This window comes from Mytilus californianus, unplaced genomic scaffold, assembly GCF_021869535.1.
Source record: "Mytilus californianus isolate M0D057914Y unplaced genomic scaffold, xbMytCali1.0.p SCAF_5, whole genome shotgun sequence".
NCBI classification, from domain to species: Eukaryota; Metazoa; Mollusca; class Bivalvia; order Mytilida; family Mytilidae; genus Mytilus; species Mytilus californianus.
Genome location: NW_026262701.1, coordinates 96,911,804 through 96,926,157, shown reverse-complemented (window position 1 = coordinate 96,926,157; position 14,354 = coordinate 96,911,804). Strand labels below are relative to the sequence as shown.

At 32.2% G+C, this 14,354-nt stretch overlaps 1 protein-coding gene across 1 annotated transcript; it reads left to right on the top strand.

Annotated features, from left to right (window-relative positions):
- The first annotated feature begins 7,504 nt into the window (after positions 1 to 7,504).
- LOC127700330 (acylcarnitine hydrolase-like) lies at positions 7,505 to 13,531 on the top strand. The gene is made up of 3 exons (XM_052203741.1): positions 7,505 to 9,038; positions 12,381 to 12,562; positions 13,418 to 13,531. The coding sequence occupies exons 1-3, from the start codon at positions 7,510 to 7,512 to the stop codon at positions 13,513 to 13,515; spliced, it is 1,809 nt and encodes a 602-aa protein (XP_052059701.1). The 5' UTR covers positions 7,505 to 7,509; the 3' UTR covers positions 13,516 to 13,531.
- The last annotated feature ends 823 nt before the right edge of the window (positions 13,532 to 14,354 follow it).

Below are 14,354 nucleotides of genomic sequence, written 5' to 3'. Positions count from 1 at the left end.
CCCTAGTTTTGTTTTGCTCGTTGCTTTAAAATTGTTGTAACTCGTTATTTTTTTAATTTTCCAATGTCTGGGTTGATTCAATCTGATCAATATCCACATCCTGTGTCGACGCTTTGCTAACAAGGATCTGACAACACTCTTTTCTACTTTCTGATTTAAAGATCTTTTGGGATCCTCTTAAGTTAGTCGTTAAGATACACACCTTCAAAAATTTGTAGGCAGGACTTGGAATGGAATGTTGTCTGATAATTGTAAGCAAAGCATTTACACAAGATCTGTATTTAATTCAGAATGGTGTTGTTTCTAACGGTTACAGTGTTGTCAATCCTTTATCCTGAACAAAAAATAGTTTTCAAATTCGATCAAGTTTCTGGGGTTAGAAAAAAATTACATGACCGATGGGTTATGAATTTGATGATGTCTTTTGGTTAGATAAGAATCAATAACCAAGCTGCTATTGCAAGATCACTTGATATAGCTTATCAACATATTTCATAGGGTGTCCCATGTGGAGCATGGTCTGCTAACCATTCCATAGAACCTAAGTTCCACCCCGGTTTTTGTAGGGTTCGTTTTGATCAATCTTTAGTTTTCTCGGTTATGTTTTTTTGCCATGACATTGTCAGTTTGTCTAAGACTTATGAGTCTGAAAATCCGCCTCTATTTAAGAAGAATTTCCGAAATGTTGTTTAAATTTGGAAGTTAAAAGGCTATTTTTTCATATGCATAAGACCTAAACGACGGAATCGAAACTTTATATTTTTCGTTTTTTTGTTTAGTTATACAAGTATGAACATTTCTTTCACTGATAACGTTTACCGTTTTAAACCCTTTTGTATGTGTCATCTTCATCTAAACAACTTCAAACTCTTATAAGTTTAGGCTTCATTTTTATCTTGTATGAATCAGACGTGTTCAATTAAACATACACAGCATATCATTTTAGCCTTTTGTGACATATTTTTTTTAAATGAATATAACTGACTTATTTTGAAGATATCATTTGATGTCTAAATAAGGCATTTTAAATTATGTAGGGTTCAATTTTCAGAACTCTCTGTTTTATATATAAGATAAGTAAAAACTGTTTTTTCGGTTATGTTTGCACAGCTTTAGAGAATAACACGTCCCGAGGTAAGTGTGTTTTTCTCCAGAAATAATAAATAACTGTGTATGCATATCATGCAAATATTTTAGATCTCAACACAGTAAGGTAAAAGATCTCAACACATTAAGGTAAGTAACACGTAGTGGTATTGTAATTTGGATAAGATTGATCAAACACATACTCAACAAAACGATTCAAAATTTCAATTTTACAAATATAAACAAACCTCTGCAACTCATAGAAAATAATGGTTTTTTTTTTCCTGGTTTCTTTTTATCTAAAATAGTTTTTATAATGTTGATTTTCGTTGACATACACAACCAGAGGCTCATTGACAAGCGTAAAACAAATTTCATTTCTGTGGCAACACTTCAATGACTATTATATTACTGTAGCCATTCATATTATATATAGCTACATTCACAATCTATCATAGGTAAATGTGTGAAAATATTAACTTCTCGGTACTTATCATGCACAAAAAAGGTTGAGGGGCTCGGTAAACCTCGCTCTTAGCTTCTCTCAATTTGTAAGCCTCATATAATAAATTTGTTTTGAACATTTACCTTGTGTATATTTCATCCTGCTATCCGCCAATTTATGAAAGAACCGCACCATTAAATATCTGTTTATGTTGGTGTCATCCCCCGCGAACCACACATAAGGTATGTTGATTTCAATGGAAAAACAGACAGCGACTTAGATCATCAAACTGTACCTTTGATTGCAGGATTAAAGCTCTAAGGATTATTTGTGACTCGCTACGACAAAGGACATAGAAAAGGTAGGTAAGAATCACCTTTCTTTGAATTTTTTGCTATTTATATCACTTAATTTGCACATATGTTCTCAAGTGTAGAAACCTCTGCAAAAACTCTGAACTACAGGCTATTTAAAAGATATATTTACAAAGATATATTTACATTCTGTAAATTCAGAATGGTCAACCATAAACTGCCAATAGAATGTGGGAGCTGGTCTTATATCCCAAGAGAAAATCGGACCTGCCCTTTATGCGAAGATGGTGATATTGGTGATGAATATCATTATCTCCTCAAATGCAACTTTTTTACAACAGAAAGAAATAAATATTTAGATAAAAAGTTCACAAACCATTGTAATATTCTTTAGTTCGGGGAACTTATGAATATATCAAAACAGTCAAAGCTTAGAAATTTGTGCAATTTAATTAGAATTATAAACGATGAAGTGGATTCTCTCAATTAACTTGCTCCCTCCTCTGTCATATTTTAAGGGTTTCCATTTAATATACATCGCACAGTTTTAACATGTAAACATATATACTCATATTTCCTCAACATATGTACCTTTGTAATATTGTATAATGTCTATGTTCTTCTGTGTATCTTTGTATTTACAGTGGTTTATCAGAATAAAGTATATAATAACAATCATTTGGTGACCATCGTAACCATATAAAAATTAGTAACATTGTCTCCTCTGAATATGTGGGTAAATTTATACGAACCCAATCTTTTTCGAACATTGTAGTCAAATGCGATTAATTCTAAAAATAAATAAATCTGAAAATCTCATTTGAATACATTTTATGTGAAATTGTTTTCCAATGTTTTTTTTCCATAAATATAGCGTATGACCTCGAAATCTGACTGCTATCCCGTTATTTATGTTAATATTAACTAAATTATATTAAACAATTCATTAAAACATAGAAATAGGGATTAAATAGTTTATCCAATTTGCATAACTTAATTTCAATTTAAGGAAAAAGGATTATTAAATGTTTTTGTTTTTAGTTTTATCGGAAATCAGAAATTGTTGATACATTTCCTCGTCCGAAAAAGGCATAAACTTTTGCAAATATTTCCATTTCGAAATCAATGGACGCTCAATATTGACCAAACTGTGACTAACTATCCTTATTGTTAAAATGATAAAAATACATGCATATATATTTTCCAGTTGGGCACCATAGCTGCTTATAGTCTAAACCTTTGCAATACAGAAAATATTTCACCGAAAAAAAACTATTGATGTCTATGACAACCATAACAAATAAATGCTTATGACTGCTAACGATTCAAACTTCTGAGAGCTTGTAGTTATATATATTAGTAAATATTACAAGCAACACAATGTCTACAAAAATGCAAAAATGACTGAAACCATAAATTGACCCCCTTTCACTTCTTACCCTAAAGTGACGATTTTTGACAAATTTTAGCATTTTGCCAATAGCCTGAAATACTATGATTACTGGACAGAAAATGTTTAAATAGCAAACATGAAAAGCAATGGCAGACCTTAAAAATGTCAGCTGAGTCGGAATAAATTAACTTCTTTAAGGATTAATATCAGGTAGTTATGTCCATTAGATTAAGATATTTGACGCATTGTTACTAGGGATGTCAATTCGGTGAAGATTTACTAATCGACTACTCGTTGGATTTACCGAGCGATACTCGAGTACTCACTGGGGAAAACATCTACAAAAATTGAAACACAAAATTATACACATTTTACGTATTGTGGGACGTTGTCTTATGGACTTAAAACCATCAACGTTATTACCCAGGACTAGATAATAGTTCAAGGAATTTTATACAAGATACAAAAATTTTATTTACGTCTCACCATTTATATTACAATACATAACATAATACACGAATACATAAAACAATATAAAATATTAATGCCATTCTAAAAATAATTATGAGAGACGGGATTAATATATATATATATATAAATTTATACGATAATAAATACCTCATTTACTAAATGTACTAATTATATAAACTGACAATAATCTAATCAATTAATGAATAAACATCTGTAGAAAAATGATTACTCAAACAATAGTATATGTTTGGGAATCATAAAAAAAACACATAAATAATCAACAAAGGGGTGATGATTAGAACTTATTGATGCATAAAACCATTATTATCTTGTCAACTTTTTCTATGACGGTACAGAGGTGGTGGAATGACTAAGACACGATTAGCTAAAAGTGTAAGCCTTGGAAAAGTGCTCTTGTTCGTAGCCTACCAATTTTAAATGACAATTAAACGCAAACATTCGAAACGTATTTTAATTTTGATTAATTGTGATTGATATTTGATATTTGATTTCCTTGGAGGCGCTCTTAATAAAAATATTTAATTTCTTTAGGAAGGCAACAACATATTCTAACAGAAAACCGACTAGTCGAGAATCATTTTGTTATTCGATACTCGGTACTACCCAGCAATACTCGAGTACTCGTTGGCATCCCTAATTGTTACATTTCCCCGATATTTTCTTAAAAATGATATTTCTATAAAATGTCAACATGATTAATTTCTGAAAGTGACTGCTTATAGGAGTTCCTCTCCTAAAATGACTGATTCTAAAGATTTTTTTAGCAAAAACTTACAGCAATACAATACTCGTAAAAATGCCGTTATTACTTTAACCTTAAGGTGGTACCTAACACTACAGGGAGATAACTCTGTAGAAATCAGCTAAACGTTTTAATCATGTTGTATGTATTGTTAAGGAAATATCAAGATTCTCAATGATCAAAATTAGTGTTTGTCAAACTGCTATATAACTAGTGAAATTTTTCTGATAAAGTGGTTGGTTCAAATTATTTGAAATTTTTATATTTTTGTCAAAGGGTCAAAGTAAACATTTTGTCAAATTTTTAGGAAAATTAAACGAGCCAAATTAGTATTAGTCAAGCTGTTGGGTACCACCTTAAAATTGCGCCTTATAAGAAATATAGTCCTTGCATTACGATTTTTGACGAATTTGATCCTTTCTGCCCGTTATCTTGAAAACTAATACATAGATAAATCTACAAAACATATAGGATATTTATAATGATGGAAAATTGTATGTTGCAAAATGGAAGTAAATTAGAGTAAACTTAGATAAATAAACGAATAAATAAATGAAATTGAATTATATTGCATTAATGCTAAAGTTTTTAGACAAAATAGGTGACGTAAGATTAAGTTATAAATAGTTTCGTCTTTTTGTTAATAATATGGTTAATCTAATTTTTTTTTAAGTTCTTTTGATCATAGCTATTAAAGTGACGTTGAGAAATGAAGTAAATTAGAATATAGCAAAGTGCCCTCGACCAATGAAATTGTAGGGTTTGGTGTCTCTTAATTGTGAAGAATGAATGTAAATCATGTTCTTAATAAGGAATTATCCTATTATTTGGGTCTATTTACATTTCAAAACAAAGAGTTTCTTTAAACAAATGAGTTACAACTACCCCGAAGCACATTTATCAGATTGAAAGAATTTGTGATTGAAACTGACTAAAAGTTGAATTGTGAAACAAACAAACAAATCAAAATAAGTTGAAGTTTACTGGTGCAGTAAAATTTGTACCTTTAATGTTTTTATGAAAATATTAATTACTTCAAATTACTAAAAAAAAACAAAAAAAACGATATCACAGCAATGCAAAAAAGAGAAAAAAAGTTTTAAAAAATAACCTAAATCTTTAGCTTTCCGAAACTCTGATTACTGAACCAGCGGTTTGAAAGAATAGTTATTTCCAATATTCCGATAAAATAAAAAAAAACAGGAATTTGATTTAAGTTTTAAATATATTTAAAACTTTTAAAGGCATTTTATTACAACATTTTCCTGACATAATGAAATAGTATTTGATTTAAAAAGCCGGACCAAAATATTGGCTATGAAATAAAATTAGTTGTAACTCAAATGCGTTTATTGATTTAAACTGTAAAAAAGAGGACAATTCCTCAATGAAATATTACATGATTTACATTCATACTCACAATCAGGAAACATATACAATTCCTACCTTTTCTTTGTACTGTTGTGTCACCTAATGTTTATAACGCTTTTTTTTTAAAAATATTTCCCAAATTATAAGGAAGTCCTTACATCACTAAAACTAACCCATAAATGAAATGCTGAAAAATGAAGTCATGCATCAATTATAAACATTTAATTTACACTGACAATGAAACTAATTCTTGAATACAACCAATCAAGAGACGACCATTTGAGCCTAGAGCACTTTACAATATTCTTAGTTTGTAAGAGAATGATAATCCTTTACTTCATGATAAGTACTCGCTAACGCTCGTAATTAATCACGAAGAAAGGGATTATCATTCTCTTACATATACTAAACTGTCATCTTCTTAAAGAATAAAAATGTTTTTAATTTGCCATAGGAAAAAAAAACTTAAAGTGTTTCTATTGTCCACTAAAATAATCCTGTAAATTAAGTAAAGATTTTGATAATCCATTAATTGCTTGTACATAACTAAATAAAATATATGTCAATCATATAAATCTTTTACATAAAAAAAGAATAGTTGTCCAATAAATAGTAACTTTAGAAAATTCAAAATTGACGCTGAAATTTCATAGATGAATAAAATAGTTCAAATCAGCACGTGATGTTGGGTTTAAAAAGGAAGACCGCAAACTCCCAACATCACATATAACACTTCAATTATAATTGTTGTTTGGAATAAATAATTAAAACATCATTGTATTTTATTCACCAAGTATGTAAATTGTTTAAGTGTAAACTATTTTCAATTGAATTTTAAAGTAAGAATTTATCTTCTGATTTAATAACTTAAGTTTGATATTTAAAACTGAACCTAGATTTATAAAAGAGATTTTCATTAACATAATTAAGTTAAAATAAAGTTTCCTATTTAAATTAATTTGATCACATATCACACTTCAATTTAGATTGCTGTTTGGAATAAATAATTAAAACATCATTGTATTTCATTCACCAGCGCCAGGACTCGAAAGAACAAGTGTCCGAGAAGATGGACACGTCTACAGAAGGAATTACTTAGATAAGATATGAGTGAGTTAGAATTCCCCAGGTCACAGTTAGAATCCCCGAAAAATGCTAGATTTCCCAGATACCCGGATAGAAGCTATAATTTCCATATTGCCGAAAGAAGTAAGAATCCATAAAATATAAGAATCCCCAAAAGTGAAAGATGTCCGTCCCCCGCACGGTTATTTAGTAAAGTTATTAACGTTTTGGAGGGAAAGGGGAGACAACTCGATATAGCAGCGATTCCACTGCCCTTTTCTGCGTAACACATTGCAAAAACGGTCAAACCCAAATGTATATGTAATTATAAAAGGCTCCGTCTTGATAAAAATGAAACAATTCAAATGAGAAAACCATAGACTTATATTAAAATAATAAACGAATAACAAATATGAAAGACATGTAGTAACCAACGACGACCACTGAATTACAGTCTCCCGACTTTGGACAGGCACATACAGATTGTGTGTTAAGTTAAACAATAAAAATACCAAAATGTTATGCCAAATTTGAACAAATAATAAACAAACCATAAATTGTTATTTCATCTTTCTTTTAGGTAGATCGTAGTGATACCACAATGAAATCATCGTTCAAATGTTTCAGTTTTATTTGTCTGGTTGTTCTTATTGGTGCTGATAAAAACGAAGACACAACGGTTATAAATACACCGTCTGGACCAATCAAAGGACTGAAACTGAATTATCACAAAACAGGAGAACATTTATATGAATTCAGGGGAATACCATTCGCCAAACCACCAATTGGTCCATTGAGGTTCAAAAAAACAGAACCACTTGAAAAACGGAAAGAAGTTCATGATGGAACGAAATTCGGAGCAATCTGTATGCAGCCGGGTATCAATTTCATACCCGAACTTACTAGACCTGCTATGTCGGAAGATTGTTTGGTATTGAATGTCTACGTTCCGAGAAATTTAAACGAATCTTTATCAGTAATGGTATGGATACACGGTGGCGTCTTTTTGACTGGTTATGGACACCAATACGATGGTGGAAAACTTGCAATGGAAGGAAATGTAATAATTTTAACAATAAACTACAGACTTGGCGGATTTGGATATTTTGCTGTAGGTCATTCTGCAGCAAGAGGTAACTATGGTTTATGGGATCAAAAGATGGCACTGCAATGGGTACATGATAATATTGCATCATTTGGAGGTAATTCTGAGTCTGTAACAGTATTTGGCCAATCCGCGGGGGCAGGTGCTGCATCATTTCAGTCACTTATACCTTCAAATAAAGGACTTTTTCAGCGAGTTATTGCACAGAGTAGTGTTGTAACTAGATTTACTGTGCTAAAAGATAGCACTGTTGAAAAATTTGCAGCAGAAATAGCTCAAAAATCTTCCTGTCCATTCGCTGACAAGAAAATATTCGTTGACTGCTTAAGAAAGAAAACTGCTGATGAAATCCTTGAACTGACCAACCCTATTGCCTCAATGCCAGCGGACAAGATGATTTTTGAAGGCATTGTAATGCCGGTTGTAGATCATGAATTGTTTCTTGAACATCCAATTAAAAGTCTTGAAGACAACTCATCAGATGTGTCCAAGTTTTTCCGTTCTCTAGATTTCATGGCGGGGGCTGTCTCTAACGAAGGATCCTTACTATATATGGTAATTACACCAAGTTTTCAAGAATACTACAAATTTAATTTATCTAAAGGTATTCCTTTGAAAGCCGTTTGTGACGGAATATTGTCACCCTTCGTGGAAACGTGGTATGCTAACAACTCAAACGTCTCGGACAAACTGTGTAAATATTATTCCGCAGAGTCTGTCGTAAATCAATCTTTAAAAGCAACTGATTCCTGGGCTGACATTTCATTTAACTTTGGTATCAATAAAATGTTAGAATATCACTCTGGAGGTAACACATACCAATATGTGGTATCCAAATTAAGCCCAAAACCTTTCGGCGGACCTCCTCCATCGTGGTTTAAAGGTGTCGGCCATGGTGATGAATTGCTTTACTTTTTCAATATCACAAAGTTTCTGTCACTGGATGAAGAAGTGATACTAAATGATAAAGATGAGGATTTTGGAAAGAAAATGATAAGTTATTGGACATCTTTTGCTGAGACTGGGTAAGAAGAAAATGATAGTTAAGTTTTATTTTTTGCAAAATCAAAAGTCGTGCGAGATTTAAGTCCACTTTCAATAGGTACTTCTGAAGGTATTTTTTCCTTTGTTTTCACGTGCAAAACCTTTCAAGCTACTTATTTGTAAATACAGAGCAGTGACTTGCTCATTTTGAGGGAATACTATATTTCAATCTTTAAAAGCGTATACACCAACATACCCATCTTTGAGAGATACACTTAGTAAGTATATCTAGAATCCGAGAAATATAAGAGCATATGTCTCTGCTAGAACAAAAACACAAGACGCCGATAAAAGTTTGAGTAGCATTTTTTCTCGAAACATAGTCTTTAAATTTTGTACATACGCCTTTTATATAATCTATGTCAATGTAAACTTTTATGTTTGAAAAATTATGTTTCCATGAAAAAAAATATAACCGCAGTTATTTCAGCTTCCTATTTGTTAATCTTTCTATGTATCAACATTACAGCAGCGCCTGCATATATATCAGATATACATTTCCCAGTTGATATGATATTCCGGAGCTTGCATTTCCTATTATGATTTCCTCAGTAGAGACTGGCTGCTTAAAGGGAAGCTATCAAACCAAAGGTTCAAAGTTGTGAAGTTGAAATCATTCCTTCGAAAAAAGAAAGAATCATGCATTTTGATGAGCGTTATAGAATGTCTGATTCACATATGACGACGGATATGTTCAAGTTGTTGAATCACAATGCCGTCCTCTCTTTCTGTAATTTTACATCACCAAATTTGTACTTACATGAGTAACATTACGGTTGCCTCGTGTAAAACAGGATCTATTTATCTTTCCATAGCCCCTATTAACCGGTTTTTTTGATAACTTTCTTTTGTTCAGAAGAGAAGTCCGTGTGCTTCATCATTCTCATTAGTCATTACCCCTATGTGCAGTATTTATCTTTTGTATGCAGATCTATCTTCTTTATCTTTGTTACTCAGTCTATTTTTCTATGTTATGTTTTGTAGACTGTTGCTTGTCTTTAAGTTGTTTTTCTTTTGTTTCTGTCATGGCATGGTAAATCGTTTTCCACTAATGAGTTTAACTTTCCCTTTGACATCTCCCGTCTTTGTTTTTTAAATGTTTATATTCGCATATGTTTCATTAAAGATACCTTCTTGAGAATTTTTACTTTAAGAGTCTTGCAAGACGATGAGTGGTCATTGGAATTTTACTCGAAGTGTCTTGCGAGACGGTGGGTGGTCAGTGGAATTTTACTTTTAGAATTTTGCGAGACGGTGGGTGGTCATTAGGATTTTTACTCTAAGAGTCTTGCATATTTTGCATTAAAGATACCTTCTTAAGAATTTTTACTTTAAGAGTCTTGCAAGACGGTGAGTGGTCATTGTAATTTTACTCTAAGAGTCTTGCGAGACGGTGGGTGGTCTTTAGAATTTTACTCGAAGTATCTTGCGAGACGGTGGGTGGTCAGTGGAATTTTACTTTTAGATTCTTGCGAGACGGTGGTTGGTCAGTGGAATTTTACTTTTAGAATCTTGCGAGACGGTGGGTGGTCATTATGATTTTTACTCTAAGAGTCTTGCATATTTTGCATTAAAGATACCTTCTTAAGAATTTTTACTTTAAGAGTCTTGCAAGACGGTGAGTGGTCATTGGAATTTTACTCTAAGAGTCTTGCGAGACAGTGGGTGGTCTTTGGAATTTTACTCGAAGTGTCTTGCGAGACGGTGGTGGGTCAGTGGAATTTTACTTTTAGATTCTTGCGAGACGGTGGGTGGTCAGTGGAATTTTACTTTCAGAATCTTGCGAGACGGTGGGTGGTTATTAAGATTTTTACTCTAAGAGTCTTGCATATTTTGCATTAAAGATACTTTCTTAAGAATTTTTAATTTTAGATTCTTGCGAGACGGTGGGTGGTCAGTGGAATTTTACTTTTAGAATCTTGCGAGACGGTGGGTGGTCATTAGGATTTTTACTCTAAGAGTCTTGCATATTTTGCATTAAAGATACCTTCTCAAGAATTTTTACTTTAAGAGTCTTGCAAGACGGTGAGTGGTCATTGGAATTTTACTCTAAGCGTCTTGCGAGACGGTGGGTGGTCTTTAGAATTTTACTCGAAGTGTCTTGCGAGACGGTGGTTGGTCAGTGGAATTTTACTTTTAGATTCTTGCGAGACGGTGGGTGGTCAGTGGAATTTTACTTTTAGAATCTTGCGAGACGGTGGGTGGTCATTTGGATTTTTACTCTAAGAGTCTTGCATATTTTGCATTAAAGATACTTTCTTAAGAATTTTTAATTTTAGATACTTGTGAGACGGTGGGTGGTCAGTGGAATTTTACTTTTAGAATCTTGCGTGGGTGGTCTTTAGAATTTTACTCGAAGTGTCTTGCGAGACGGTGGTTGGTCAGTGGAATTTTACTTTTAGATTCTTGCGAGACGGTGGGTGGTCAGTGGAATTTTACTTTTAGAATCTTGCGAGACGGTGGGTGGTCATTAGGATTTTTACTCTAAGAGTCTTGCATATTTTGCATTAAAGATACCTTCTTAAGAATGTTTACTTTAAGAGTCTTGCAAGACGGTGAGTGGTCATTGGAATTTTACTCTAAGAGTCTTGAGAGACGGTTGGTGGTCAGTAGAATTTTCACTTTAAGAGTCTTGCAAGACGGTGGATGGTCATTAGAATTTTACTCTTAGAGTCTTGCTAAACGGTGGATGGTCAGTAGAATTTTACTCGAAGTGTCTTGGGGTCAGAAGAATTTTACTCCAAGATCTTGCGATGCGGTTTGTGGTCAGTAGAATTTTACTCTAAGCGTCTTACGAGACGGTGGGTGGTCATTAGAATTTTACTTAAGTGTCTTGCGAGACGGTGGGTGGTCATTATAAATTTCATTTTAGAATCTTGCGAGACGGTGGGTGGTCATTAGAATTTTTACTCTAAGAGTCTTGCGAGACGGTGGTTGGTGAGTAGAATGTTTACTCAAAGAGTCTTTCGAGACGGTTGGTGGTCAGTAGAATTTAAGTACAATTGATGCAATAAACAAATTATGAAATGATATCAGCTATGTTATTTCCGAAGTAATTACCCTACTAGCATGAAGAGGGAAATATTTTATCTTTTATAGTCAAGAACACATTGTGAAATTTGTTATCAACTTTATGCGAGGGAGAAAAAACAAGAGAATCTTAAACAAGTGTTAGAAAATAAAATAAAATATAATTGCAGTTTTTTTTCCCATGAAGAACAGCATCTATAGTTACTGGTTTAAGACATTAATTAACAACTTTGTTTTTTTTCTCACTCATATCCTTAAATTCCAGTAACTCGCATTGTATTATGTTATTTTAGGGTGCCATACGCTGGTAATGGATCGGTACCATGGGAACCATTCGATATAAATGACAAACATTATCTGGATTTTGACGTTGAGATCACACTTAAAAGTAACTACAAACCTGAAATATTGGACATCTGGTCAAACCAACTACCACCGTCTGATCTGGGATCAGGGACTCCAGATAACGCCCAAGGTGATAAATTATGATTATTTTAGTTTCAATAATGTTTAGCTGGTGTACTCATTATATTTTAATACAAAGATAGCTTTTGATAATGTAACATATCTTTTAAAAGACACAAAGGACAACTTGCATGATGTATGAAATCGGGCGTTCATTTGACCTTTATCTAAATAAGAAGAATGTGGGTTTTTTTTCAATTAGAAGAGAAACTATATTAAAAATAATCAGTGAGATTTAGTGTTACGCATAAATGTCAAACGAATGTTATGATGTGGAGATACATTTAAGAAAGGTATGGAATGCATAACTTAAATGAATTTAAATATAATCGTTTATCTCCCAAAAAAAATCCAACTTATACCTTGTTATCCAGAATTTCGCAAGAAAATCTGCAATGGTTCAGTATGTACAGTGCACAGGTCTCCTAGTTCTCCTCTCTTCCCTTTTCTCCTGTACACTTGCAAGAAGAGCCAAATAGACAGTTCTTCGTCTTGCACTGAAAGTATGAGCCGAAAGTTTACTCTCTTGATTTGTATTAAATATTTGGAATTTTAAATATTAAAACACAAAATGTTCCATCTTTTTTATTGATGATATTTTTTAACTTTTGATACTATGAATTGAAAAGTTTACATAAATATGCAGATTGGTTTTAATATTTTCATCTAACTACTGCTTGGGACTGTCAGATTACATTTACTCTTTTGGGTTTTCAAATAATGAAGCCGTTTTTGAGAGTTCTCTAGGGAAAAAACTCATTACGAATCATATGATACTCAACTCCACTTGGTAAGGATAATGAAACCTGGTTTTACATGGTAAATGATATCTTGTTGATGTTTTTTTTGATATTATTATTTGCAGACACTAGAGAAATAAGCAGTGCATCACTCAACTCCATCAGCATAACAACGCTACTGATGTTTGTCACAGTCGGACTTCTTCATACATGTAAATTCTAGCTTCAAATAGCGTCTTCATACAAAAGAATTCATTTTCTATCATTTGTACAATATTTAAACCTGCAATAAACAAAACCCCTATATCTTTATACATATAAACCTTCAGCTGTCCGATTTACAATGCATTTCAATCTAAATGTTTCAATCATGGACCATTTTATAGAAGTTATTCATTGGAGTGATAGTTGTATTATATACTTATATTTGAAATACATATTGCATACAAAGAAATTTCATTTATTTGAAAACTGAAAGAAAAAAATCTTTTCTTTTTTTATTTAAGAATTCTTTCTGACATATTTTAGCTCTTGTCAAAATGAAACGCGTTTTTAGTAAGATATCCAAAAAAAAAAGGGGATGCAAAATTGAAAGATTTGAATAAATAAATTCTTAGAGCAATATGAACTGTGCTTTTTAATGACTAAAGTAGAAAATATGAAGTTCATTGAATTGGATATGATGTGTCGTTTAAGAAAGTTAATGAACTAACGAAGGTGGTTGTGACAAGTTGTGACATTTTGTTTTCCGTTGTTGAGATTAACACAATCTCAGTTAACAAGACAGTATCAAGTATGCAATTCTGTTAATAGGTGTACAAAGGAAAAATGGGAGGCAATATATATTCACTTTTCAAACATTTATGCAATTTATGGTGTAATTTTAAGTATATGAATATATGTATGAACTGTAAGGATTTCCTTCAGAACCTACATATGCATTTAATACAATGTAACATGTTTACATGTAAGGCCAAGTGTTTTATGCAATGGTATCAGTTTTACTTATTTTCATTATTAGTGATTATAATACAGTTAGATATCATCAGAAATATTAATCAA

Bases quoted from the DNA above. Each gene is read 5' to 3' on its own strand.
- LOC127700330 (XM_052203741.1), top strand. From the start codon at position 7,510: ATGAAATCATCGTTCAAATGTTTCAGTTTTATTTGTCTGGTTGTTCTT. The intron at 9,039-12,380 runs GTAAGAAGAAAA...ATGTTATTTTAG, and splicing joins ACATCTTTTGCTGAGACTGG to GGTGCCATACGCTGGTAATG. The intron at 12,563-13,417 runs GTGATAAATTAT...TATTATTTGCAG, and splicing joins GACTCCAGATAACGCCCAAG to ACACTAGAGAAATAAGCAGT.